The 25,434-nt window shown below is 39.2% G+C and overlaps 1 protein-coding gene across 1 annotated transcript; it reads right to left on the bottom strand.

Moving 5' to 3' along the window:
• Positions 1 to 471: 471 nt before the first annotated feature.
• LOC131034534 (serine/threonine-protein phosphatase PP1) lies at positions 472 to 25,167 on the bottom strand. Its single transcript, XM_057966036.2, has 4 exons — positions 24,518 to 25,167; positions 1,636 to 2,195; positions 1,287 to 1,490; positions 472 to 897 (listed from the first exon to the last, which is right to left on the bottom strand). Exons 1-4 carry the CDS (start codon positions 24,690 to 24,692, stop codon positions 868 to 870), a joined length of 969 nt encoding a protein of 322 aa, XP_057822019.2. The 5' UTR covers positions 24,693 to 25,167; the 3' UTR covers positions 472 to 867.
• Between the last annotated feature and the right edge of the window lie 267 nt (positions 25,168 to 25,434).

Below are 25,434 nucleotides of genomic sequence, written 5' to 3'. Positions count from 1 at the left end.
TTTCTGCATCAAGGTGACTCTACCACATAGCCCTATTATTGAAGCATTGTAGAGCCAAATAGACATCATTATCATGTTCGGAAGGCTTGGAAAATGAAAAAATACCTTCCATTTGATCAATTTTGATAATTTTTAATTTTTTAAATTCTTTTGTTGTTGTCCAAAAAAAATAGTCGACGGCACAAATTGCCCTCTGCCCCTAATACCCATTTACTGCTTTTGATAAAAAATTTGGCTTCTGTAGAAGATTCTGACCTATTGACCTTTTTGGTAGAGTTTGTGGTATTTTTTTGTGCAAAATTTCCAGTTGATCCGCCTGGTTCTTTGGTCTATCTGGCCTATTTTGGAGGATCTTCATCGAAAATCTTGTTAGACTTGAATTGTCTGACACTTTCCATTCATTACGAGTTGTGCAAATTTCTGCACTAAGTTTGCAAAAGCCAGACACCTAAATTAATGGTACAAAATCTGTAAAACTAAAACCTCTTGCCATTTGTCATTCATTACAAGCTAATGCAAAGATTTTATGGATAGAAATTATAAAATAAGCTACGTCCAAAACTAGTTTATCCAACATTAGGAATGTCAAGGAACAATACACAATAATATGCCCTGTATAACATGCACTTCTAAGCCTTCCAGCCGATCCTCTCATTACACAAAATCCTGCTTTCTTTGAGCTGAATTTCATAACAGACCACTGAAAAGAAATTGCCTCACAAATTATGGGTCAGTTAGGCAGTTGTACATTAAATGGCACAAAGCCATTAAATTTAAATATCAAATTCTTTCCTTGCCAGGCCTGGCTGCTGAATAGCCAAATGCAAACAAAGTTCCATCAACAGAATAGCAGAGGCAGTGCATTTCCTAACTCCCAGATCCTTCACCTTGAGGTGCCTGAACAGATAAAAAATGTATCATTTATGGTATCATATTACAAGACATCAACATCTCGCTCAAATCAGAAGGCCAAATTTTTGCTCTCCCTTCTCAAATAAAGCCCTTACATTTAATCCTTTAAACTTAGTTGCCAAATACGTAAAATTTATGCACATACACAGCAACTGATGAAAAACTAAACGCAAACACCAATAATTTCCATGAACCACACAGACCCCTTTTAACCTGTGTTAGCTGAGCTAAAACAAACGACAAAAAGAATGAACCTATATTTCAGTGAAGGAAAAATATGATGTAATTTGGACACAAGATTCCGACAAAAGAAAAGATTGCTTCTATGCAAATCAAGTTGTACAATGAAAATTAAGAGCGAAAAATTCACCCACCCTCTTAGGTGGTGTGCCAGATCTAGATCCTAATCCAAGTTTCCCCTTTTTATCAAGTGGCTTCATAATTTGGAAGGTGCACTTCAACGTGTTATCAACACTCATAAGAGCCCCAGCATTGTCGAATTCTCCACAATAATTGGGAGCAGAAAATATGGTGACCAACTGCCTATTAGCAAAAAACTGATATCCATCCTCCACCACCTATGTCAGATTTAAATTTTAATTACATCCATTTAGTCTTCTGAATAAAAGGAGAGAACAAAATTCTTCAAATTTCATTCAATAGTTATTTTGGAACCAATATAAAACAAAATAAGATTGATAGGAAAGTATCTCAGCTGCAAACCTGATGTGCTCGACAAATAAGATCAAGGTCATGTTTTCGTAGAAATTCTGAAACTACATCGGGTCCAAAGGTGTATGATACACCTCTATCATTCTCACCCCAACCTTCAATATTCTCATCTGGATCTGCCCAAAGGAGATCACATAGGAGACCCATATCTGGGACATCTGTAGGCCTCAAAATGTCTTCGATCTGATCCAAACTTGTCAATTCAGGTGAAAGGCCCCCGTGCATACATAGAATCTTATCATCAATAAGTGCAGCAACAGGCAAACAGTTGAAACAATCTGTAAAAATCTTCCACAAGCGAACATTGAACCGCCGCTTACATTCGTCGTAAAACCCATATACTCTGTTGATGGAAGCACATTCATGGTTTCCCCTTAAAAGAAATAAGTTTTCTGGGTATTTGACCTTGTAGGCAAGGAGGAGGCATATTGTCTCTAAACTCTGCTTACCACGATCAACATAATCACCCAAAAACAAGTAATTTTCATCTGGTGGAAAGCCACCATAATTGAACAGCCTTAACAGGTCAGAATATTGTCCATGGATATCACCTGTGTGCAAATAACCCACATTAAAGAACAAGCCTACCATCAAGAAAATGTATAAACAAAACAAATACTCAAGAAATATGCTTTCTCTTTAGCATAATTCTCTGGAGACTTTCTATATTATTAAGCAAATGATGCAAAATAGCCATCGTCTCTTAATTGACTTAAAGAGAATAACATTCACAGACAGCTACAGGATCACTCTAAACACTAGGAAATAACGTCAACAAGAAAATGAACCCTGTAAAACAGTAGAACCTCCCCAAAAAAGAAATTTATAAAGTAAATATTATCTACTGGGTATTCAATGGTTATGTTGTGACCATTTCACACATTGCCCCATCACAAATGGGGACCCCTCTTTGCTTTCCGTTTTAGGTTTTGGATTGGATTGCTAGGTGTTTTCCTTTGGAATAAACCAACGAGAGATGAGGCTTGTGCTTGCAATAATTGGGAATCAGCAATTCATCTTCTGATTTCATATTGAAAATTCGGCAAGGCATGGGATTTCAAGGATATTTTCATGTTGAAAATTAAGAAAATTTGGCTAAGGCGTGGAATTTCAAGGATATTTCATCCTTGAGCCAAGGACATTTCATCCTTAGGCTAAGGATATCCACACTTTTTGCAATCCACACCTTCCTAAGCTAAGGACATTTCGTCCTTGGGCTAAGGATATCAGTGCCCCATGCATTTCATGACTTCCTAAACCAAGGATATTACATCCTTGAGCTAAGGACATTTCATCCTTAAGCTAAGGATATAGGCGAATCGAGCAAATCACGCATCGTTTGACCAAGGACGTGTTGTGACCTTTTTTCCACACATCGCCCCATTGCAAATGGGGACCCTCTCTTTTCTTGCTTTCTAAGGTTTTGTTAGTGTCCTATGACCTTTTGCTGCAGTTTCACCAAGCCTTGTCCAGTTTTGAGCAATTCAGGCCCTGACGATTGAAAGTTAGTTTTTGCAAATTATATGATTCCAGAATGCGAACACCACTAGAGTGCTTAGAAAGGCCAGAGGACGAAGATCGCAATTGATTTGGACGAATTTGGACAACTTTCTATTTTTAGAAAGTTTGCTTTTTTGGCTTTTTTTTCCTTTTTTTTTTTGGAAGTTTTGTTTTTGGCACTTTCAGCCCAATCTCCGGTATGGCTACTTTTAGAAAGTTTTTCCTATTTTTTAGGGATGCTTGCTTTTTGCTTTTTCGAGATGCAAACCTAGGGTTTACACTTGCACCACTGACTAGCTTCGACCAGAACTCGAAAATTCCAAGTTTTGACCTAAAAAGGTAAATCCCTAGATTTTAGGCCTTTTTTGCTTTTTCAAACGATCCACCTAGGCATGGATTCCAAATTTCAAGTTAATCCGGTTAAATTTGATTAAGCTGTGAAATTTTGAAATTTCTTTGGAACTTCTTCTAAGTCTAGCTAACAAGGGTTATTGAAGTATTGTTGCAGGTTCAAACTCCACCACGATGCGGGAGGCCATGAAGAGAAGACCCCCCAGAAGTCTGCCATGTGTTGAAGACCCATCAAAGTCCGCCTTGAGCCCTATATAAGCGATGGCATGTGTTGAAGAGGCCATGATGGCCAACACCCTAAAGTCCGCCATTGTCTTGAAGAAGCTTCGAGGGTGGTCTTCAAGTCCGCCATTCATGTTGGGGAGGCTATGAGGAGCCTTGCTAAAAGTCCGCCCAAGGTGGGAGAGCCACCAAAGTCCGCCCAAGGTGGAGAAGCCACCAAAGTCCGCCCAAGGTGGGAGCAACCTCCAAAGTCCGCCATAGGTTGGGAGGTCATGAAGGAGCAACCTCTAAAGTCCGCCTTATGCCTTAGCCAAAAATTCGCCTTGATAGAGCCACCTTCAAAGTCCGCCAAGGTTAGGAGAGCCATGGGGAGATGCCACCAAAGTCCGCCAAGGTTAGGAGGGCCATGAGGAGAGGTCTCCCAAGTCCGCCCAAGGTAGAGAGAGCCTCCAAAGTCCGTCATACCACATGGGAAGGCCCTCTAAACTCCGCCATACCTTGGAGAGGTAGGCAAAGTCCGCCAAAACTTGAAGAAGATGAAGATAAACTTCCAAAAGTCCACCTACACATGGAAGGTCAAACAAAATCAACATGATGTCACAAAAATCCACAGAGATTTCAAAATTAAATCCAAAATGGAAAGTTTTTTTTTGGAAGAAAATATCTAAGGATTATTAAATATCTTCAAAGTTAAATCCAAAATGGAAAGTTTTTTTTTTTGAAAGAGAATTATTGGATATTTTGAAAGTTTTGACACTAGGTGGTAACTACGACCAGCCTTAAGATTGAGGGTTTTTTGAGGTGAAAATTCAATTCTTTTGGCTAAGTATGGGAATAAAATGGAAATTTTCCAACACTTAGCCATTTCGCAGCCCCGTTATTTTCGAAACTTTGCAAATTATTTTCTAACTTAAAATTTCATTGTTTGTCTGCAGACCCTAGACATTATGAAATTTCAAGTAGACAAAGATGTTCCTCCCGAGTCGAGGATGACTTCAAAATGGAAGAACATCAGCGACACCAACCTCGGACACATCAATCTAAGGGAATTTAAGAAGCGAATGTTTGGTCTAGACAACCTTGTGCCTACCACCATTGCGCGAAAGATGATGAAGAGTGGCATTGTGCATGCTGCTGGCTTCCTCCCCACCATGCAGTGCAATGAACTAGTAGTCGAATGTACCAAACACTACAACCCCATCAGTATGGACATTGTTGCACCTGATGGAAGAGTGTTGGCGAATATCAATGATGAGGCCATCAGAGAGGCCTTCAAGATCCCAGAGTATCACAGCACAGTGTATATGACAAAGGACGAAGCTGACAGTCTATACCAGGACCACCTAGAGGAATATGATGCCATAGTTAACCATTCCTGGCTAGACAAGCCGAGGAAGGGCGCCTCCAAACTCCAGAGGAAGAGCCTAGTGCGAGCATACTTCAAGGAGGACATTGGGGACATGATTGTCCTGCTCAATAGAATAATGGGAAATCCTCAGGGAGCTCCATTCGAACCCTGGATGTATTATTTCATTAATGAAATAATCAATGGAGTAAAAATGATAGACTGGGCCCGGATGATCAGCGACAACCTAGACAGCCAATTGAGGAACTTGGAGACGAATAGGACTTTCTTCATGAGTTCTTACTTGTTTTATTCCTTGGCCAGGACCTACAGGTACAGAGGTCTCACTTGTAGAGGAGAAGTTGGGAACAAGGAGAACCAATTTCCAGTGTATGATTGCTATCCCCAGCTCCACATGGAGGAGAAATTCCATTTCAAAAGAGTTAATGATACCTTCCTAATGCACATTACCTGAACACTTCAAGGTGGGCTGCACCAGAGGCTCTCTCAAGAGTCTATGGACTTCATCGGTCGGTTCGGGTGTTGGTACATCCAATATCCAAAATTCACTTACCTCTGAATTCAGGGATTCTTCGGGCCTCCATACAAGCTTCCAGCTTACCCTACCAACCGAGTGGTGTTGCTCGAGGTTGTGAGACAACTGAAGGAGTATATAGTGATTCAAAGGGATAAGCAGAAGAAGGCAGGAACGTCCTCACTTACAATTGGCAATGGGCTGGAAACATGTCCATCATCACAAGCTGCTGCAACCGCTGAGAAGAAGCTGGCCTGGTATCCCTTCTATCAATACAAGGCAAGAAGGAATTTTGATCCATTCCATAGGATAAAGAAGGTCGAAGGAACAACGTTTGAGCACAGACTGGATCTAGAAGACTACTGGGCTAATGCAGCCGATAGCTTCGAGATCAAGAAGAGATTCTGGTCAAGAATCCCTTTGAGTATGGTGAGACCAACAAAAGTATTCAGAGTTGCCGATCAGGTAGAAGAAAGCCTAGAACTTCAGTAGCCGAACTTTGAAATGATGAAAAATGAACCCTTAGTTTTAATAGATTGGACAGAAGGAGAGAAATCAGATCTAGCAGACCTCATGAGGTCGATGGTTGAGTATTCAAGATGGTGGGCGTCTAAAAAGACAAAGCAGTTGAAGGCCAAAGGTGTGACCTTGACTTACGAATTAATGGGAGTAGATGATACTCTATCCGTCAATCTTTGTACCTCCGCCAGTGATGTTTGAAATCCAGAAAGTGTTGGGTCTCGAAAGAGGAAGGAGTTGGTTGGAAGCTCCACAAAGGTTACAGGGAAAAGGGTTGTAGGTGAAAGAAGAGAGTCCAGCGAAGGCCATTCCATCCTAAGTGTTGCTTCCATTGCGCCCGATCAGAATGCAACTGGGGAGCAAGAGATGAACATCTGCATGATTGATGATGAAGTAAGAGTGCTTTCTCAACCAGTTAAGGAAGTAGTGGAAGAGGTCTTCCAAAGTCCAGACAGAGAGCAAACTGAAGTACCTACAGTCTTCTTGGATGGCATACCAGCAAACCCAGGAGAGGCAGATGATGAGTTTGACCGGAACACTGTAGAGCAATCAACCATTCCGGATTGGCTGAGAGAAAGGATAAAGGCCAAGGTTCCCAAGGAGGCCCGCTCCGAAGAGGTCATCGCAGCATTTCTGGAGAAGGTGAATGAACCCACTATAACTAAACCACCCAAACCCGCCAGGAAGTTCTCCCTAATTCAGAGAGAGTGCAGGATTCAGGACAGTCCAGATAGCGGTGCCCAAAGAAGGGAAGACTAGAGACAATGTAACCGCGGATGATTACGAGGTTACCACCATAGAGCTGGGTAAGCCCACCCAGGACCAAGAGGTCCAATATTTTGACGACTCCTGCAACGTTCTAAAGGCAAGTCTAGCTCACGAAAAAGAAAAGAGGAAGAAGGTTGAAGAAGAGAACCAGCAGTGGAGGAAGTATGTTCTCCATCTTACCAGCCCACTCAACCGTGAGATCCCGGTTACCCCGCCACAGCCTCTTCAGCAAGGATCAATGAAAGACTATGATGATATGAAGGGCTCGTACACTCAAGCAAAGGAGTGGATTTCAGACATTTCGGTGCGTGCTGACACACTGGTAGAAAATTTAGTATCGGCACATGAGTCAGCTTCTTTATTGATTGATCGTATCCAGGATCTAGCCTCCAATTGGGAAGAAGTGGATGAAATTCAGAATGAACTACTCCCTCATCTGAAGGTTATCAGAGGCATGTCGAAGAGAAGCTTAGTGGATGAAGGTATCATACAGACAGGAGACAGGTACGACTTCAGCACATGGTACTATACTTTGGTCACCCGGATTGAGGTTCTGAAGAAATCCGAGACCAAGTGCTTTGAGACAGAGGTAAGTGTTAGAGAGATCCTGGGCAAGGTATTCCGTGTGGCGTCAGAGATCTGGAAGAAGGAGAGCCTAAGAGAGAAACATTTACAAGCGGAGAACCTAAGAGCCAGGATTCAGGCAAGCTTCTTCAAGGATTCAGGGATGATTGATAAAGGCGATCTTTCAAAGATTGCAAACTTCCTCTCCATCGATGAGAACTTCCTTACCCAAGCAGTTGAGTGGGAAGGCATTCTTGCCACATGTACCGATGATGTGGACATCATCGACTTCCAGATTGGCGGTTTGCCAAGTGTCACCATGGAGGAGGTCAAGCTCATTGTGTCCAGATACGTTGAATCTCTAAAAGAAGAAAGTGGCCACTCACCTCAGTGAAATTAGCAGCTGTGCCACGTGTCACTCTTTCATTCACTTGAGCTGATAGTATTTTGGGAAACCCTAATTAGGGTTTAGGACTTTCAATCTTGGCCCTTGATCACTGTTTGATCTCGGCCATTCATTTATTTTGAAAAACTATATAAGGTTGCCTCCTCTCATTTGGAGAGTGTGAGGTTTTTGATGTATTGTTGCTTAAGGTCATTTCCAGATAATATATTGCATGTGCGCTGCTTTGTAATCTCTATTATTTGAATGATTTGCATGGTTTCAATTGCCTCAACACTTAGTTAAAATTAATTTAGATTTGTTTTCATTGTTGTTAATTTGAATGAAGGATTTGATAAGTGTCAATCGATGGTGTATCTCCGCTCATACTTTTGGTAAATGGATGATTTCCACTCTACCGTGCAAAGTTAGTCTGAGCCCATCCCCTGTGCATCCCAACATCTCGATCATAAGCACAACCCATTAAAGATTGCATCGGCCTTGTGTAGTTGTCCCTAGTGTGGCGAAGCAAGGTTTGGTTTCTCGAGAGCACCCAATTGATACCGTCTCTGGACTTCGTAGGATTAGATTAGCCTCCTCAAACCCTATCCCTTTTCTTTTGAAAGTCTAAATCCCAGAAAATTCCCCAAAAAAGAAGAGCCTAAAATTGCTAAATCCATCTAAGTCCAGCAGTTCAAGATACTTGTTAAACGTAAGTCCCCTTTGAAATTTCAGCATACACTACCCAGGAAGCTATTCCACTAAAGTCTCTTGTTCGCACATATAGACCTTGGAATCAGTAGTGATTTTTCAGGAGAGGATAGAATACCTTCGGGTATCCTTTTCTAATGTTTGGTAGATGATAAAACAGACACCAACAGGACATTACATCCTTTGACCAAGCATAGCAAGTTCATGGCATCCTTGAGCTAAGTATATTATATCCTTGAGCTTAGGATATGTGCGGTATTGAGTTTTATGACCTCCTTGGGCAATGACAAGGAGTGATTTGTGATTTGGGACCTCCTTAGCAAACATCAAGACATGTTTCACCCTGCCCTATCACACGTTTTGATGAAGTGCGATTTAAGGTGTGGGGCCGTATTTAATGTTATGTGCCCATGACATTTAATTTGGTAAAAATGTTTGGCATAGGTGGAGAGATGCATTTCAAAAGGCCTCCTTAATTGGACCCCACCAAAACATAAGGATGGACGTTTTTCATTTAATTTTGAAATTGATTCAAGTCAGTTTCTTATAAATCATTTAATTTAAGACCAAGTCAGCTTTTGCCTTGATTGCAAAGAATTTAATTTAAGGATCACAAGTCAGCCTTGTGATGAGGTATCGCACCTTGTCAAACAGCTATAAAGATTGTTTGATCATTTCATTTGATCAAACATGTAACCGATATTGATATGCTTACAAGACAGCAATTTCATACCCGTTCATTTGAAAGACTTTGATCCAGATTGAGGTGATAATTGAAGAATAGAATTTCACCAGTTGTTACAGCGAATTTGCCTCTAAGATCAGCGATCGTTATTGTCACATTCACGGCCTGTTCATTCCAGATTGAAGGCAATTTCGATTGAAAGTAAGAACAAAGTTTTTAAAGGAGACAAGGTTACTGATTTTACACAGTGAACTGACCATCTTCTAAAGCGGATTTGTCTTCAGGCACGCGAATTTCAATTCTGATCAGACATTTGTCATATTTTGACATCACATTTCACAGGAAATTCATCCTCTGATTAAGTGCCATCTTATCTAGACTGAGGCGAGGCATTCAGTGTATCAAGGCTGATCATCATTTATAGAAAAGCAAACCTTTCGAATTCTGGAAATTCACCAAATTTGCATCAGCAAGTTTGACAGAACTCAGTAACCAATCAAGGACATATTCATCCAAGGAGAAAATGATTCTGTCAAAAGGCAATCAGATTAGATTATCAGTCCCTTCGAAACATTTGCAGGTCTGAAATAAGGTTCATTCAATCATTTTCATACAAAATCAAACCTTATTGGAAGACAGATCCAGCTCCTTGCGTATATAGGGTTTTTGTTTTGGGTTGCTTTAAATTTTAACACATTTCTATCATCCAAGAAAGCATCCAAGGCATAATTTATTGATTTAATGTTCATGTCGAATTTGGAATCGGATTTCCAAGATAAGGTTTTGATCTAGGCATCTAGGGTTTTAGGGCAATATTGAGGATTTTTATAGGTTTTCATTCTAGGGTAGAGATGCTTAGCCTAGGCGATTGATTTCTACTTGCAAGCATTTTCGTTATATCATAAAACTAATTTAGACAACTCTCACAAGTAGAGTATGGCAGGGGCACGGCTAGGCCTCATCAAGGAAGATTCGAGAGGAGAAGCAATGGAATCCAAAATTTCATCATCTTGGAGCAATGTGGGAGACATCAACCTTGGCCAGATCAACATGAAGAAGCTTCAAGGGCCATTATACACCAACAAGCCTTCTAGATACTCCAAGTTGATGATCAAGAGTGGCATTGTGAAAGTGGCCGGCTTCCCTCCAACAATGCAATGTAATGAGCTAATTGTGGAATGCACCAAACACTATGACACAAGCAAAAGAATGATAGTGGCACCTGATGGCAGAGAGCTCGCCTACCTTTCTGAGGAAGCTATTAGTGAAGCCTTTCATATACCTGAATTCAGCAACATGATATATAAGAGCAAGGAAGTCGCGAAGGTATTCTACGATGATGATCCCGACAAATGCCAAAGTATAATCAACAAACACTGGTTATTGAAGAGTAGACCTCTATCCAAGATGCCTTCTAAACTCCACAAGATCGATTTCAAAGAGGAATTCGGAGACTTGATCACACTACTCAACCGAGTTATGGGAATTCCTCATGCCTTCCAGTTTGAGAGATGGAAGTTTTACTTCATGGAGATCATATCAATTGGGAAAGAAAGAATCAATTGGGCAAGGATTATCAGCAACTTTTGAGTTGTATATCAATGTTGTTGCTGATAATCCTTGCCCAATTGATTCTCCCTTTCCCAGTTGATACTCTCTTTCCCAGTTGATATGATCTCCATGAAGTAAAACATCCATCTCTCAAACTAGAAGGCATGAGGATGTTGTTGCTGATAATCCTTGCCCAATTGATTCTTTCTTTCCCAATTGATATGATCTCCATGAAGTAAAACATCCATCTCTCAAACTGGAAGGCATGAGGAATTCCCATAACTCGGTTGAGTAGTGTGATCAAGTCTCTGAATTCCTCTTTGAAGTCGATCTTGTGGAGTTTAGAAGGCATCTTGGATAGACTAGGTCTACTCTTCAATAACCAGTATTTGTTGATTATACTTTGGCATTTGTCGGGATTGAGCGAACTAGGACATTCTACATGAGTTCATTTGTCATGTATTCACTCGCCAGGGCCTGTGAATATGCAGGTTTAACATATAGAGGTCCAGTTGGTACAGGAGCTGGAGAATTGAGGGCATGTGAATCATACATACAGCTACATTACCATAACAAGACACATTACAGGAGAGTGAATGATGCCTTCACTATGCATATCACAAGAACCTTGCAAGGTGGGATTCATCAAAGGCTATCCCCATGGGCGAAGGAATTAGTAGAGAAGTTTGGTGCTTGGTTCATTCAGTTTCCCAAGTTCACTTACATAAGAGTGCAAGGATGTTCTTGCCCGCCCTACATGCTACCAAGGTATCGTACCGACAAATTAATATTGCTTGATTTGGTGAGGCAATTGATGGTTTACAACAAAGTACAGAAGAACAAACACAAAACAAAGATTTCCTTTCCCATCTCAATTGGGCAATCATTGAAGTATACCAATACTTATAGGCAGCAGAGAAAGTAGATGAAGAATTGAACTCCTTCCTTTTAATTCCATACTTTTCTAGGGACAACTTCGATCCCTATGGCAACATCTAGAAGACAAGTGGAAGAAGACATAAGCATAAGTTCCAATTAGAAGATCACTTCATGAATGCTAAGGATGATCTAGATATAAGGGAGAGGATGTGTTTAAGGTTATCAATTGACATTGTTAAAGCAACCAAAGTCTTCAACATTCCTGATCAAGCACAAGATAGTGGAAGACGCCTCCATCCAGTGTATGAGAAAGAGAAAGACAAAGAGGTGAAAGTCAACTGGAGTGAGGCAGAGAGTACAGACTTAAAGGATTTAATGAAGCAAATCCTATCATACACAAGGAGATGGGTGGATGCGAAAATACGTGTTAAAGAATGAAGGCATTGTTGACGTGTTTTTTATGACAGTGCCTAACACGAAATAAAGTTACCAATGGTCACTTCACTCTCTCTTGATCAAAGTTTAACCGTACGCTAAGATTGCAGAAAGTTCAAACGACTAACTCCAAGGTTCCTTCGCGCAACGGACGTGACTCGATTGGCTGATGTGATTGCTGGTAATCCAAGGGACCTTACATTTCGATCGTTCTTTCACTTCTTTGTTGTGGCTGGAACTCCATCATCAGATGTGGCAATTTTGCGATGCTTCTGCTTCAAATGGACTAAACTGGAATGGACTGAAATTAAAGGGGAAAAGGTTAGAGGATCTAAATCTACTCCTAAGGGCAGTGATATCAATGGATAGTGCTCTAGTGGACAAATTCCAAATAAACCAAGCTCTGCTTCGCCATGTTTAACTACAACTCTGCAAGAACCAGTGCAATCTTCTGAGGATGCTGAAGCATTTTCAAATCGAGAAAGTGCATTTGAATACCCAAAACGGCGCAATCCAAACGACTGTCCACAACCGAACTTAGCACAAGTTTAGTGGCTCAGGCTAACTTTACACTGCAACTTACAATTAGCAAGATGCAAAAAGTATGAACCATGGAAATTCATCAGACACCATTACATTCTCCATTGAAATCAAAGCACTATGCTAACAACTGAGAAAATAAAAAACCATGCAAGTTTTGAAAAAATAACTTAAGTGGACACCATTAGAGAACAATGTTTCACTACTATTTTCTCAAAAACTTATCGCAACAATTTCATACAAAGCTCCCTCCTTTTACAAATGAGGGGGTCACCCCTTTATAAAGGCTTCTGGCCTTGGCTACATGCAAACCATAATTAGGGTTTTCCCTAAAAGATTCTCCACTCAAGATGCAACAAGATTGGAATCAGCATTTAACACCCATTAAGACCATATACAATTAATTCCAAAATAGCATCCATTGTGCATTAAATGCACCACCTCTTTCAAATTGGCCCATCATGCGTTGAATATTCATCCATGCAAAAATCACCCCATTATGTCATAAATGCTCCATCATTTCCACATGTGGTGGCTGCATGCAAAAGGAATCTGCCATTAATTCAACATGCAATGACCAGGTCGCCATTTGGTCAAATATTCCGGCAATGAATGTGCCACCATACTACCATGCATTCAATAGATCCTTGGCATGCAAGTGGACCCTGCCATCGTATATCTGCTCCTACACATCTAGAATTGTTGGAGAGAGAAAATATGATTCAAGAAGAATTTTCTTGAAGTCTCTTCAACTTTCCTTGCTTGGAGAAGGTTTCAAGTCCAAGAGGGAGAGAATTCTCCTACAAATCCAAATCTATAAAAATTTTGAAATTTGGATGTGATTTGATGCCTGAGAATGGATTTTTCAAAAATTTTCCCAAGGGGAAATTTCTTGTTCAGTTCATCCCTGATTCCTTCCTTGCCTTAGAAATTTTATCTTCAATTCATCCTTGGTGTGATTTCTTCCTTGCTTGGAATTCCGTTCTGAAGGAAGGAATTTCCCAAACTTAGTCAATTTTTCACCTTTCCTGGAATTTTGTCATGAAGGAATGAATTTCCATTACTTAGCCAAATTTTCATCTTTCTTGGAATTTTGTCCTGAAGGAAAGAATTTCCAACACAACCAAATTTTCACCTTTTCCAAAAATTCCTCTTCTCGAGCGCAATTCTTTCCTGAGGAAGGAATTTTTTGAATTTTGAATTTTTCTTCCTGAACCTTGATTTTTTTACTTCTTGCTTCCAACCTTGAGCACATTTTGGAACTAGAGAAGAAATTTTGGATATTTGTTCCTTGAGAAAGGAATTTTTTGTGCTCTTTGAATTCATCATGTCCGTAGGGAGCTTTTGACCAATTTTTTCACACCACCTATTTTTTAGGGATTTCCCTAAAATTTAGGACCCAAGTCCAGTAAACGATTCCAAATCTACAAAAAATTCCAAATTCTAATAAGATTTGGTGTCTAAAATAGATTTTTCAAAATTTTTCCCAAGGGGATTTTTGCTTTTCATTCCTCTTTGACCCTTGGATTTTCATGCCTTAGACAATTTTTTTAATTTTCCAACTTAGGCGTGGAATTCACTTTGTGAAGGAATTCATCATGTCATCCTTGGCCATTTGATTCTTGGAATCCTGCTTCTAGCATGGATGGAATTTTGACTCAGAGGAGGAATTCATCAAATTTCTTCACCTTCCCTGACTCCCTCTATTTGGCGCCCTCCATTACTCATAGGCGCAATTCTTCATTGAAGGAGGAATTTTTAACCTTTTCCATTCTTCCCTGAAACCCTCTATTTGGCGCCCTCCTGAGGAGTAGGGCGGAATTTTGTGCTTGCCAAGGATTCAATGCATTTCAATGAATTCCAAGGTCACCTCATTCTAGTGCCCTATGAACTTCTTGGGCGGATTTTTGACCTTGTCATGGAATTCACAATATTTTCCATGGATGAAAAAATCGGCTATAAATCATTTAGATCGCGATTTATTGGGAGTGAAATGTCCAACCGATTTAATTGGCAAAAAAACCGCCAACGATTTTCCCTAAAAAATTGCGTTTTCCGAGAGGCAAAAATCGTGAATAAAATACAGAATATCGTGTGTTTTGATTTGACAGGAATCGGAACACTAAAATGCGAAAATGCAGGAAGTTTTAACGCACGCGAAATGAAAAAATGTGTTTTCGGCTTCTTCATCCCACGCGACTGAGCTCCCTAACGCCCGATGCCTGCGACCGATTTCTTCTTGTGGATTCATCTGTTTTTAGTTAGTGTGTGTGTTTTTTTTGTTAATGTAATAAATTTGATATGTTATTTAGTGTGTCTAGTTATTTAATGTTATAAATTTAATATGTTATTAAGTGTGTTTTTTTATGTTAATAAATTTAATGTTAATGTTATAAATTATGTTAAATTGTTAATATTATAATTTAATGTTAATCTTATAAATTATGTTAATATGTTATCATGCTCTATAAATTTAATGTATATGTGAGTTTTTTTAGAATATTTTAAGAAATCATATATTTTCAAATGTTCAATAAATTTGTCGATTTATTGCCGATTTTTTCTTGATATTTTGCCGATTCCCGATTTTTTTTAAAATTTCGGCCAAAAGATTTATTGCCAATTAAGATATTTACATCTTTGATATTTTCCATTTTCCACGTTGACCTTACTTTGGCGCCATGCAAATGTCTTGGGCGGATTTTTGCTAGGAGGAAGGAATTTTGACCATGGAGGAATCTTCCTTTATCAGAATGTATTTATGAAATATGTATAAGTGGCATTTGAATATGTCTTTTTTCCTTTCTTATACTTTTAAGTTATATTTCATATATATTGGCAAGATGTTTGAGAGTGGTTTCAGATCTCTAGGAATTATAATGCAAATTCTAGGTTTTAGAAGATCTTTTAAATTTTCAGACTTAGTCAAATTTCAGGCCATTTCCGGATCAAGATGACATTTGTGGATTGATGTGAATTTCCAAACTTAGATGATTTTGCATGCTTTCCACTTCTGGAATAGGAGTTCTATACTTAACCATTTTTTTTATCCAACTTGTCTGCCTTCCGACTCTTCCAGGTTTAGAAATGATCTTCAGGAACGTTCCATCTTCAGCGTCTTTAGAGAAGAACCTGCCAAAATAGATTTTCACAAATAGTAAGTGTTTCAAAATGTTAGGGTTTGGACAAAACAAGTCAGGAAAGCACTTACTAAAAATAGAAACTCACTAAAAATAGAAATTACTAAAAATAGTAAGTTTGATTTTTGGCAAAATGATGACATTCCGGGACTCAGTAAAATCCCTAAAAAATAGGAACTGCTCCGTTTTGGCTCAAATTTTACTAGGAGGTTCCTTGAAGAGTCCTAATTCCAATTATATGTTCAGTTTTTCCAAAACCCTAACAAAACCCCCTAAAATCTAGGACTAAAGGTAGAAACCCTAAAATCAACAAAACGGGCCCTAGACTTTATCAAATTCACTCAAACGAAAAGCAGACTTAATCAATTTGACCCCTAAACACTTGCAAAGCAGAGAGACTGAAGAGACTGCCACCAAAAGACCCCAAAAAACAAAACCGAATGACCAGGAGGGCCTAAAAAGTAGGGGGGTCCCCATTTGCAATAGGGCGATGTCTGAAAAGGTCACAACAGGCACTAAGTTGACATTTGAGTTGATGGGAAGAGTAGAGTCTTCCGATGATGAAATAGAAAGGTAAAAGTCAAAGTGGAAGTGTCGCTCAATCGACCCAATCCAAGGGATCCAAGTAATAAGAAATCAACGAGGAGCCACCAAGGAAGAAACATAGGCCAAGTCCAGAGCATCGTCCTTCTGCAAGCACTTCATCCATGCACGAAATGGAGGCCAATCAGGCAGTTGTTCGAGAGGATCCCCCATCTAGAGTAAGCATTGATCAGGCAATGAACGAGTCTATAAAATCTACAATTCAGAATAGCAAGGCAGTTTGAGTCAAGACAAGGCAGTTCCACCTAAGCCAATCAATGACCAAGCAGCTAGTGATGTATATGTGAACATTGAAGATGAAGAGCAGGAAGTCACCTCCCCACCCCAAGAAGATCAAAAATTGAATGAAATACAAGTAGGAGAAGAGAGATCGGTTATCCCTACATGGAATAGAGAGAGGTTGACGAAAGAAGTGGTAGTAGAGGAAGATAATCCCGTTGATCTAGGCAGCTACTTGGATGGAAATCAAGAGACCAAAAAGAGGAAGGCAACCAAGATGTCAAAGATGACAAGAGATGGTGAAGAATCCAGAATAATACAGATTGCCACTCCAAGAGTAGACAAGCTCGCAGATGAAATCACAGCAGAGGAATATGATTTGGAGACTATTGATTTAGGTCCTCCCACTACTGATCAGGCATTGGAAGATATGAATGACACAATGAAGACAGTTCATGACATGCTCAAGCTGGAAGTAGAAAAGAAAAAAAAGTTAGAAAAGGAAAATGGTATATTGAGAAGTTATCTCCAACAATTTAAGCTACCACTCAAGCAACATGATCCGTCAACCACATCACCACCGTTGCCTCCTCTAGATATAGTTGATGATTTTGAAAGGATGAAAGCCTTGGCGCAGCTAATGGATGCTTGGATCACCAAGACTTATAAAAAGGCAAAGGCATTCATAAGAGAGTTAGTGAAGATATTTGACAAAGCTATGGCAATCCTTGAAAGAACTTAAGCACTCAAGGTGGCATATGACACTTTCGTCTACACCAAAGACTCCACCATACCTATACTGAAAGTAATGAAGAACACACCAAGGCAAACATTGATAAGCGAAGGAATATTGAAAGATAGTCAATCACCTAATTTCCAGCAATGGTATAATTTGCTTTGCGAGAGGAAGCTTATATTTGAGAATATTAGTGGTCGATGCATTCAAGTGGATTAGGCGATCAATTCGATACATGATAAGATTTTGGAAGTGGCCGAGGTCATTCTTAAGAAGGAAAAGAATGAAAGAACTGATATTGTTGCCGAAGAGTTAGCTGAGAGAGTTTCTTTGGAACAAATGGAGCACCTATTGAGAGACAAGTGGATGATATTCACTCATTCACCGTACTTGCCAACAAAACCAAGGACTTTGGACCGGATTGGGAGACAACCTTCGTCTCAAGCTTGGATGAGGTCAATTACTTGGAGTAGCAATTGAAGAACCTACCTACAGTTCCAATAACTGAGACTGAATCATTATTGTCCAGATTCATTGAATTTGCAAAAAGAGAAAAGGATAAGGGCAACAAGATTCTAGAAGTTTGGTATAATCCTATGTGGCATCAATATTTCCTATTGGAGGCTTTTTCCTCATATCTTGTACCAAATGGATGTCATATTCCATTGGCTGGTATTTAATATTTTGCAATAATTAGGTATTTTGGTTGTTACAAACCCTAATTAGGGTTTAGGTGGCAAAATTTGGACCCTTGATTCTGGTTTAATCTTGACCACCATTGTAATTGAGAGCTCTATATAGGCTCAACTCATTTCATTTGTACCTCATTAGATATGAGAAATTAGAGACTAGAGAAGATCAATCAAAAGAGCTTTGAAGAATTGTTGCATGATGTTTCAAAAATTAATAAAATCATTGAAGTGTTGGTGACTTATTCATTTTTGAAGCATTTGCTTGTTTCTTCATCCTTTTATGAGAGTTCATAATTGAAAAGACAAAAAAAAATAGAATAGAATTTGTTTTGAGTATTTTAGATGAATGAAAGATGCATGTGCATGATTGAAAGTGAAGCTCATTATCCATACTACTAACACCTTGCCGATGGTAAAGTGCCCCTGTGTAGTCGACTAGATCCATTCTCAGCCAAAGATTAACTTCAATTACTATTCATCATTGATATGCTTTATCTTGAACGTGTCTATGTTTGTGATAGTGATTTGAAAATCATCAAGCTATCCCTAGAAGATTGCACTAGCGTTGTGGAGATGTTTACTATATCTCAAAGCAAATCTTAGTTGAGCTCACTTGAGATAGTCCATTATCTTGCATTCTTAGCAATAGCATAGCATTCCTAAGCCCTACTCCTTTTTCACTTTTTTTATCAAAGATCATTTAGAAGAGCAATATCGCAGCATCATTCAAAGAACGTCACACCATTGAGCTTGAATTGAAGAACAACTATGTAAGTCCCCTTGCAGGTAGAGCAACTCACATCATACCATTGGAGCTATCCAACGCATCAAGACCTGACATCGAGAACCTTGGAGTCATCCCAAGTGATCCTTCTTGCTAATCTTCAGCATTTGAGAAGTCTTTATTCAAGAGAGGATAGAGTGCGTTTGGTATTTTATTCTATGTTGCATAGTGCGTAAAAACACCATCAACAAGTTATTAAGTCTAAACCTGTGTTGCATGGATACCCGTACCCAACCCCCTAGAATGCGTACCGGAGACTGGTACGTGTCTCCCGTACCGAAGACCCGTCAGGAGACGTCTCTACACATAGGAGACTCCACGTCAACGAACCCTCTTGTCTCCACCCTAAAAAACACGCGCAAAAGTCAAAAAGTTTGACGTGATGCATGGGCAGAAGCAAAAACCACCGACATGAGCTCCATTTTTCAGACATTTGTATGACATTTTGATTTGACTCATTTCACATTTGAGTACTTAAACTTCAAAGTGAATGTTAATTCTTGTTTTGAAAGTTCAATGTCATTATATTTTCAGATTTTCTATAAATTATTAAATTATATTTTAAAAAAATTGGCGTTTCCAAGTACCCTCATCTCCTATTTTGAAAAAATAGCCGTACCGGTACCGGTACCAATCTCCGAGTACCCCCGTACCCATGCAACCTTGGTCTAAACAAGTTTGATCAATGAGTGTCGTGTACATCAAAAAACATAAAAACGTGTCTTGGAACTACATTCCCCAGAACCATGTACAAATATCCAAGTTAAACAATTTATATGTTTCTATGCTAAGACTCAAATGTAATTATGTAACCATTGAAAATTACAAATTGAATCTTTGTTTACTTTAGTACTATGATTTCTTTCTATTATGTGTTTATTTTGTGTCTTGCGTGTCTTCTATGTATCTTGCCTAACTTCTATGTTTCTTGTGTGTATTCTTTGTGCCTTGTGTGTTTCCGACTCATGTTTGCTTTGTGAATGCTTCATGTTGTGTATGTTTGACAAGTGCTTTAGCTTTGATTACTCTATACTTTACTGTGTGTATGAGCACAAACTCTAGCCCCGCTAAAGTGGGGGCTAAATGTAACGTTGTAAATTGTATGCCTTACAATTTCATGCTATATTCATCACCATATTTGGAGATTGTGCCTAATCTAGTGCAAACAAGCTCAATCTAAGACCAGATCTGCAATGAGGATCACCTCGACTAGTGCCTAGCCCTTGGTTCAGCCAAAAAGAGTTGGACAATAGTGCCCAATGCTAATGTCCTCCCAATTTGCCTTCAAAGTCAAACATGTGAATGTCGATCGTATCCTATTGTCGGCCTCTCTCGGGTGTTTGTTAACGAAAAGGTGCAATTCAAGTATAAAGGTGACTCCCTCTGTCATTTAAAAAGTCTATTCGACTTGCCTACCTTTCCTGTTGGTAGTGGGCCAGCATCCCTCGCGGGGATTCGCAACATGGTTTAACAGCCTCCTGTGGATTCTATAAGTCTAGTGGTTGTATTGGGCATTGACAGGTCGATCTTTTGGTGCAAAGGCAATAGCTTGTAACAAGTGGTATCAGAGCTTGGTCATAGGTTCGAATCACGCAGGCCGCGGCGAGTGACACTGGGAAGGGGATTGTTGGCAATGGGCCAACGTCCCTCGAGGATTCGCGACATGGTTTAACAGCCTCCTGTGGATTCTATAAGTCTCCTGTGGATTCTATAAGTCTAGTGGTTGTATCGGGCATTGACAGGTCGATCTTTTGGTGCAACGGCAACCCTAGCTTGTAACATTTCCAAGCACTCTAATGACCAAGATCAGTAGTATTGAGCTAAGAAGTCTGAGAACACTTCTGAGCATGCTATCATCTGCCATTGAAGTAATTTTGTTTCTTATTGTCATGATCATACTATGCACTAACACTTGCAGGATCTCATCAACGCCTTGTGTGGAATCCAAGCAAAGGCAACACATCTAAGGTAGTTATTGTTGTTTCAACATTATCATTATTCATTTGCCTATGCACCTGAGGGAGTTCGCAACAATTTATCACTCATCATTGATGTCATGGAGATGGGAACATCAACACCGCATTTGACATAGGCAAGCCCCTATATAGAACAACCATTTTTCCCCACTTTTCAAGTGTGCAAATTCAGATCTAATGATTGATGACAATTGAAAGATAAAGGCAAATAGAGCAAACAAAGACAGACAATCCCAGATTTTGAATAGCGGAAAATGTTCGGACACTAGAGGACCTCCTGATCCTCTAGTGCTAGTGTCCTCCAGTTTATCTCACATTTTGAGGGCAACATCTTGAGGACCTCCTGATCCTGTTTCTAGCAGTGGCTTCTACATCATCCTATCTCAGGACTCCAACACCCAACACCCTTGTCCTACCCAATTTACTATAGTTTTTAATCAGACTCTGCTCAACATCTCATTCCCAGATCTAGCACTCTCTTCTGCACTTTTGTTCTCAGTTTCACGCATTTTGTCAATCTTGTTTATAATTGACTTCTTTAGCCTAGTATGCATACATTCACATCACATCACACACAACCCCTCAATCCAACAAATTAGGTGTGGATCCAAGACTATAGTCAAAACCCATCCACACCTATTCTAATGATCTGTGCAGAAAAAGGAGATTGATTCTAGGTTAATACACATGTTAGCCTAGGATCAATTTACCTACATTTCACATACCACTTGGGCTTAGAGCATCTTATGTCAAACGAAATTTGTTGATCATCGTGTTCCACCTCTGTCACAATAGACAATGTGCTCTTAAAATACCAAATAAAGGTCACCACTTTGGAATTATTTACTTCATCTAATTAAGTATGTTGTCAAATGTCTCGTAAATCTATTGAAGGCTACAATTGTTTGTGATGCTCTGCAAAAAGGATTAGAAAATCTGTTTGATGGCAACACACACAAGAGCACAAGAAACAAACGTTAGTGTTAGCAACAAAAGATTATCCTAAACAGGCATATCAAGAGAGATATTAAGCATGAAATAGAAAGCATATAAACATAGAATAAAATAGCTAATCAAGATGCTCATAGTTGCTCCTCCCTTGTTCCTCTCCTCTCCAAGTCCCAAATGAGTGTAGCTCTCAGCAGCTTTTTGCACTATGGATGCTTATGGAGGATTGAGATTTAATATTAAGCTTCAAATATGAAATGAAAAGCTAAATACTATGCTATTGATGCTAAAATGATTGATTTTATCAAAAAGACAAGATTTTAGTTATGCTATGCTAAATGCTCTCTAAAAATGTCTATAGCCTAAATGCATACAAGTTTTCAAGATCTGGATTATGAAGGTATAAGCATATCTAATTACACATACAGCAGATGAATCCTGAAAAAACAGAAAAAAATCAGAACTGAAATCTAAGTTAAAAATTCCACATTAAAAAATAAAAATGAAAACAAAAGATTCTTCGTCTCATACTTCATAGCAAACGACTAGTCATCATCAAGAACCTTTTGCTTCACTATCTTCCCTTCAATTGTCTTGGCCTCTCCCAACCTTGACCACTCAATAAAAACCACCGTGAGTTGGACAGCCTCCTCATCTAAAGAATCCTCTCTAGCGAAATGAAGTAGTTTGTATACCTAGTCTCCACTAATTTGAGAAATTTCTTCCTCAAGAATGCACTAAAAAGAACAAATGAGTTGTAATAGTTACAAATAAATGTTCACGTGTCTCTGCCTTCTGCCACCAAAGTAGTTTGTATACCTAGTCTCCACTAATTTGAGAAATTTCTTCCTCAAGAATGCACTAGAAAGAACAAATGAGATGTAGTATTACAAATAAATGTTCACGTGTCTCTGGCTTCTGCCACCATCATCTTTACTTAGATTATCTTCCCAATGCCTTTCACTGTGTTGTTTAGTGCATGAGCACAACAAAGGAACAAAAAAATGTATTGCCAGCAGATTTACAAACACGAACTGAAACAGCCATAACCTGCACAACATTATATCCTACTTCAAAATCTGAAATATTAAGTCTTCAACTTTGTCCTTCACTGAGAAATCAATAGCAGTAGAAAATCGTGAGCCAACTACACCTAACAATCAGAATTTCCCAGCAACAGATATAGATACGGTACCAGTCTACAAGATACAGATGCAACAAATTTTCAAGACACCCTAATACAGATACAGTTGGAATTTCAACTATGAATACAACAAAGTTTCAATGTTTGTGTTGGAAATAAGCCACACCCGGACCAACGATGGACTGGTCCAAGAGGGGCCAGTAGCTCAGTGGCAGAGCACTCCAACAGCGTATGGAAGGTCCTAGGTTCGAGTCCTAGCTTGTCCATGTCTCAACATGGTATCAGAGCCAGGTTCAGGCTAGAAGCCCCAAGCACATGAAAGGTGTGGCTTAAGGGGGGTGTTTGTGTTGGAAATAAGCCACACCCGGACCAATGATGGACTGGTCCAAGAGGGGCCAGTAGCTCAGTGGCAGAGCACTCCAACAGCATATGGAAGGTCCTAGGTTCGAGTCCTAGCTTGTCCATGTCTCAACATTCAAGACCCCTCATACAAATATGGTTGGAGACAATAATTATAAAAATAAACATATGTGCAATTATTTATTCATCCAAAGACATAAACATAACACTAAAAATACTAATTTACATATATTTTGGTTTTAAAGTTTATAAATTTACTTGATTATTATATTTGTGTCTTGAGTATTCAAATATATAATGTGAAACATTTATTTATATATTTTATTTTATTTTTTTGCAATTTTTGAAAAAAAATTTAACCATAAACTGGATATGACACAAGATACCAAGAAAGCATGTTATCCTATCCAGACACATCAATATGGCCAGCTATGGATTTGTATATGGATATGTCCAGATATAGTATCCATGCCGTATCCACGAGTATCATATCCATGTCCAGTATTTGATAGATGGATACACGTATCTAGGCAGAGGTGGAGAAGGATCCAATAAATCTGATTAAAATAAATTGATGAGGAGCCAATGCCTAATATCAGTCCACCCATTCATGACAATTGAGCAGCCCATCCTCAGCCAGGTTTGTCTCATGTCTTCTTTCCACGCGCTCACCCTCGAATATTGTCTGTACAGGATAGTGGTATGCAATCTATGTTCTCTAGAAGGGCCTTATAAGGAACCAATTGCATTCATTTTTTCCACATAAAAACAGGACAAACTGGCATTCAAAGGTGTGGCCACTGTCATCTGCCTCTTCAGATGCTTGCAAGCTTAGCAACCCTGATATTCTATCTAGCTCATCAATTGTGGCCTAGCACTAAGAATTGGAAGGCTCCAAAGCATATCCTACCCCATTTCTATCAAACACAGAAATTTAAGATTAACACTAGTGTAATTCCTTGTGAAATTCTGTGTTGCATACGTAGCACAACCAAGCAAACATGTGTTTAAATTGGATGACCTACAACATTCAATTGCGTGCTATATAACTTAATAAGCAAGGCCAGGTACCAATTCGGTGGTTCAAATTTGACTAACCAAGATATCCCCGGCTCGTGGCATTTACAATTAAGGATTATCCAGAAAGACAACTTGCTCAAGTCTTTTCTTTAAACATCGCTAACAAAAACTCATTTTATATTTGCAAACCAAACCCTACGATCCATAGAAACCGTTTCTTAAACCAGTAAAACACAGAATCAAAACTGAGAAAGAATTACTAACCGCAGATCTTGAGTGAACCCTCGAGCTCCAGGAGATTGGGCTGGCTGAGAAATATCTCCTTCGATGTCACACACAGTTGCTGAATCTCCGCCTCGGAGAGTGGCGCCTGTTTTACCGATCCGCCCTTGCACTCCAGCAGCCGCTTGATGATATCATCCAGCAAACGCTCTTCCATCTTAAAAACCAACAGACCAAACCGTACGCCGGCCGGGATGCCCTTGTAAATTAGCTATTTTAAGCTCAAGCTGCTTCAGACAGAGCACATCCTAAGACTGAATACCATGGGGCCCAAAAAATATCACTAATTTCTAAGCTAGCAATGACGATTAAGAAGAATATGATAAATTCTGAGTCCATGGGAACAGTTTTTATAGCCCACAGGACGCAATCCCGCAGAGGAGGAATTAGTGGAGGGGGCCTTGAGTTAGCCAAGGAAAAGAAAGTCTTTTCTCAATGGATTCGCGAATAAATACCATCTTCTTTCTCTGGGAAAGAAGCTTGGATTACCAGAGTTGCCTAGTGAGAGAAAGTGTTTTGTTAATGGATTCACGAATAAAAATTGTCTTATTTATCAGACTTTCCATTGGTTTGCCCACTCCCTCTCCTACCAACCTGTGCAGCAAAAACAAGCGTAATAATTTTCGACTCTTTGTGAAAGATGCTTTTAAAGGTTTCATTTTCTATAGGCGGAGGTAGCATATTTATTTCAAATTATAAATTAAATTTTATTTCAGGTTTATTTGGGAGAATATGTTAGTATGATTATATAGTGACATGTGGAATACTTTTGTGTTGGGTTTGATTTTTTTTACATTTCTATTCATTTTTTCTTTCTTATATTCTTATACATTTCTATCCATCTTCACTTTCTTATATTCTTATACATTTCTATTTATTTCCATCCATCTACACTTTCT

This window comes from Cryptomeria japonica, chromosome 2 (genome assembly GCF_030272615.1).
Source record: "Cryptomeria japonica chromosome 2, Sugi_1.0, whole genome shotgun sequence".
Lineage (NCBI taxonomy): Eukaryota > Viridiplantae > Streptophyta > Pinopsida > Cupressales > Cupressaceae > Cryptomeria > Cryptomeria japonica.
Note: the sequence above shows the minus strand (reverse complement) of the source record. Positions and strands in the feature narration are given on the sequence as shown.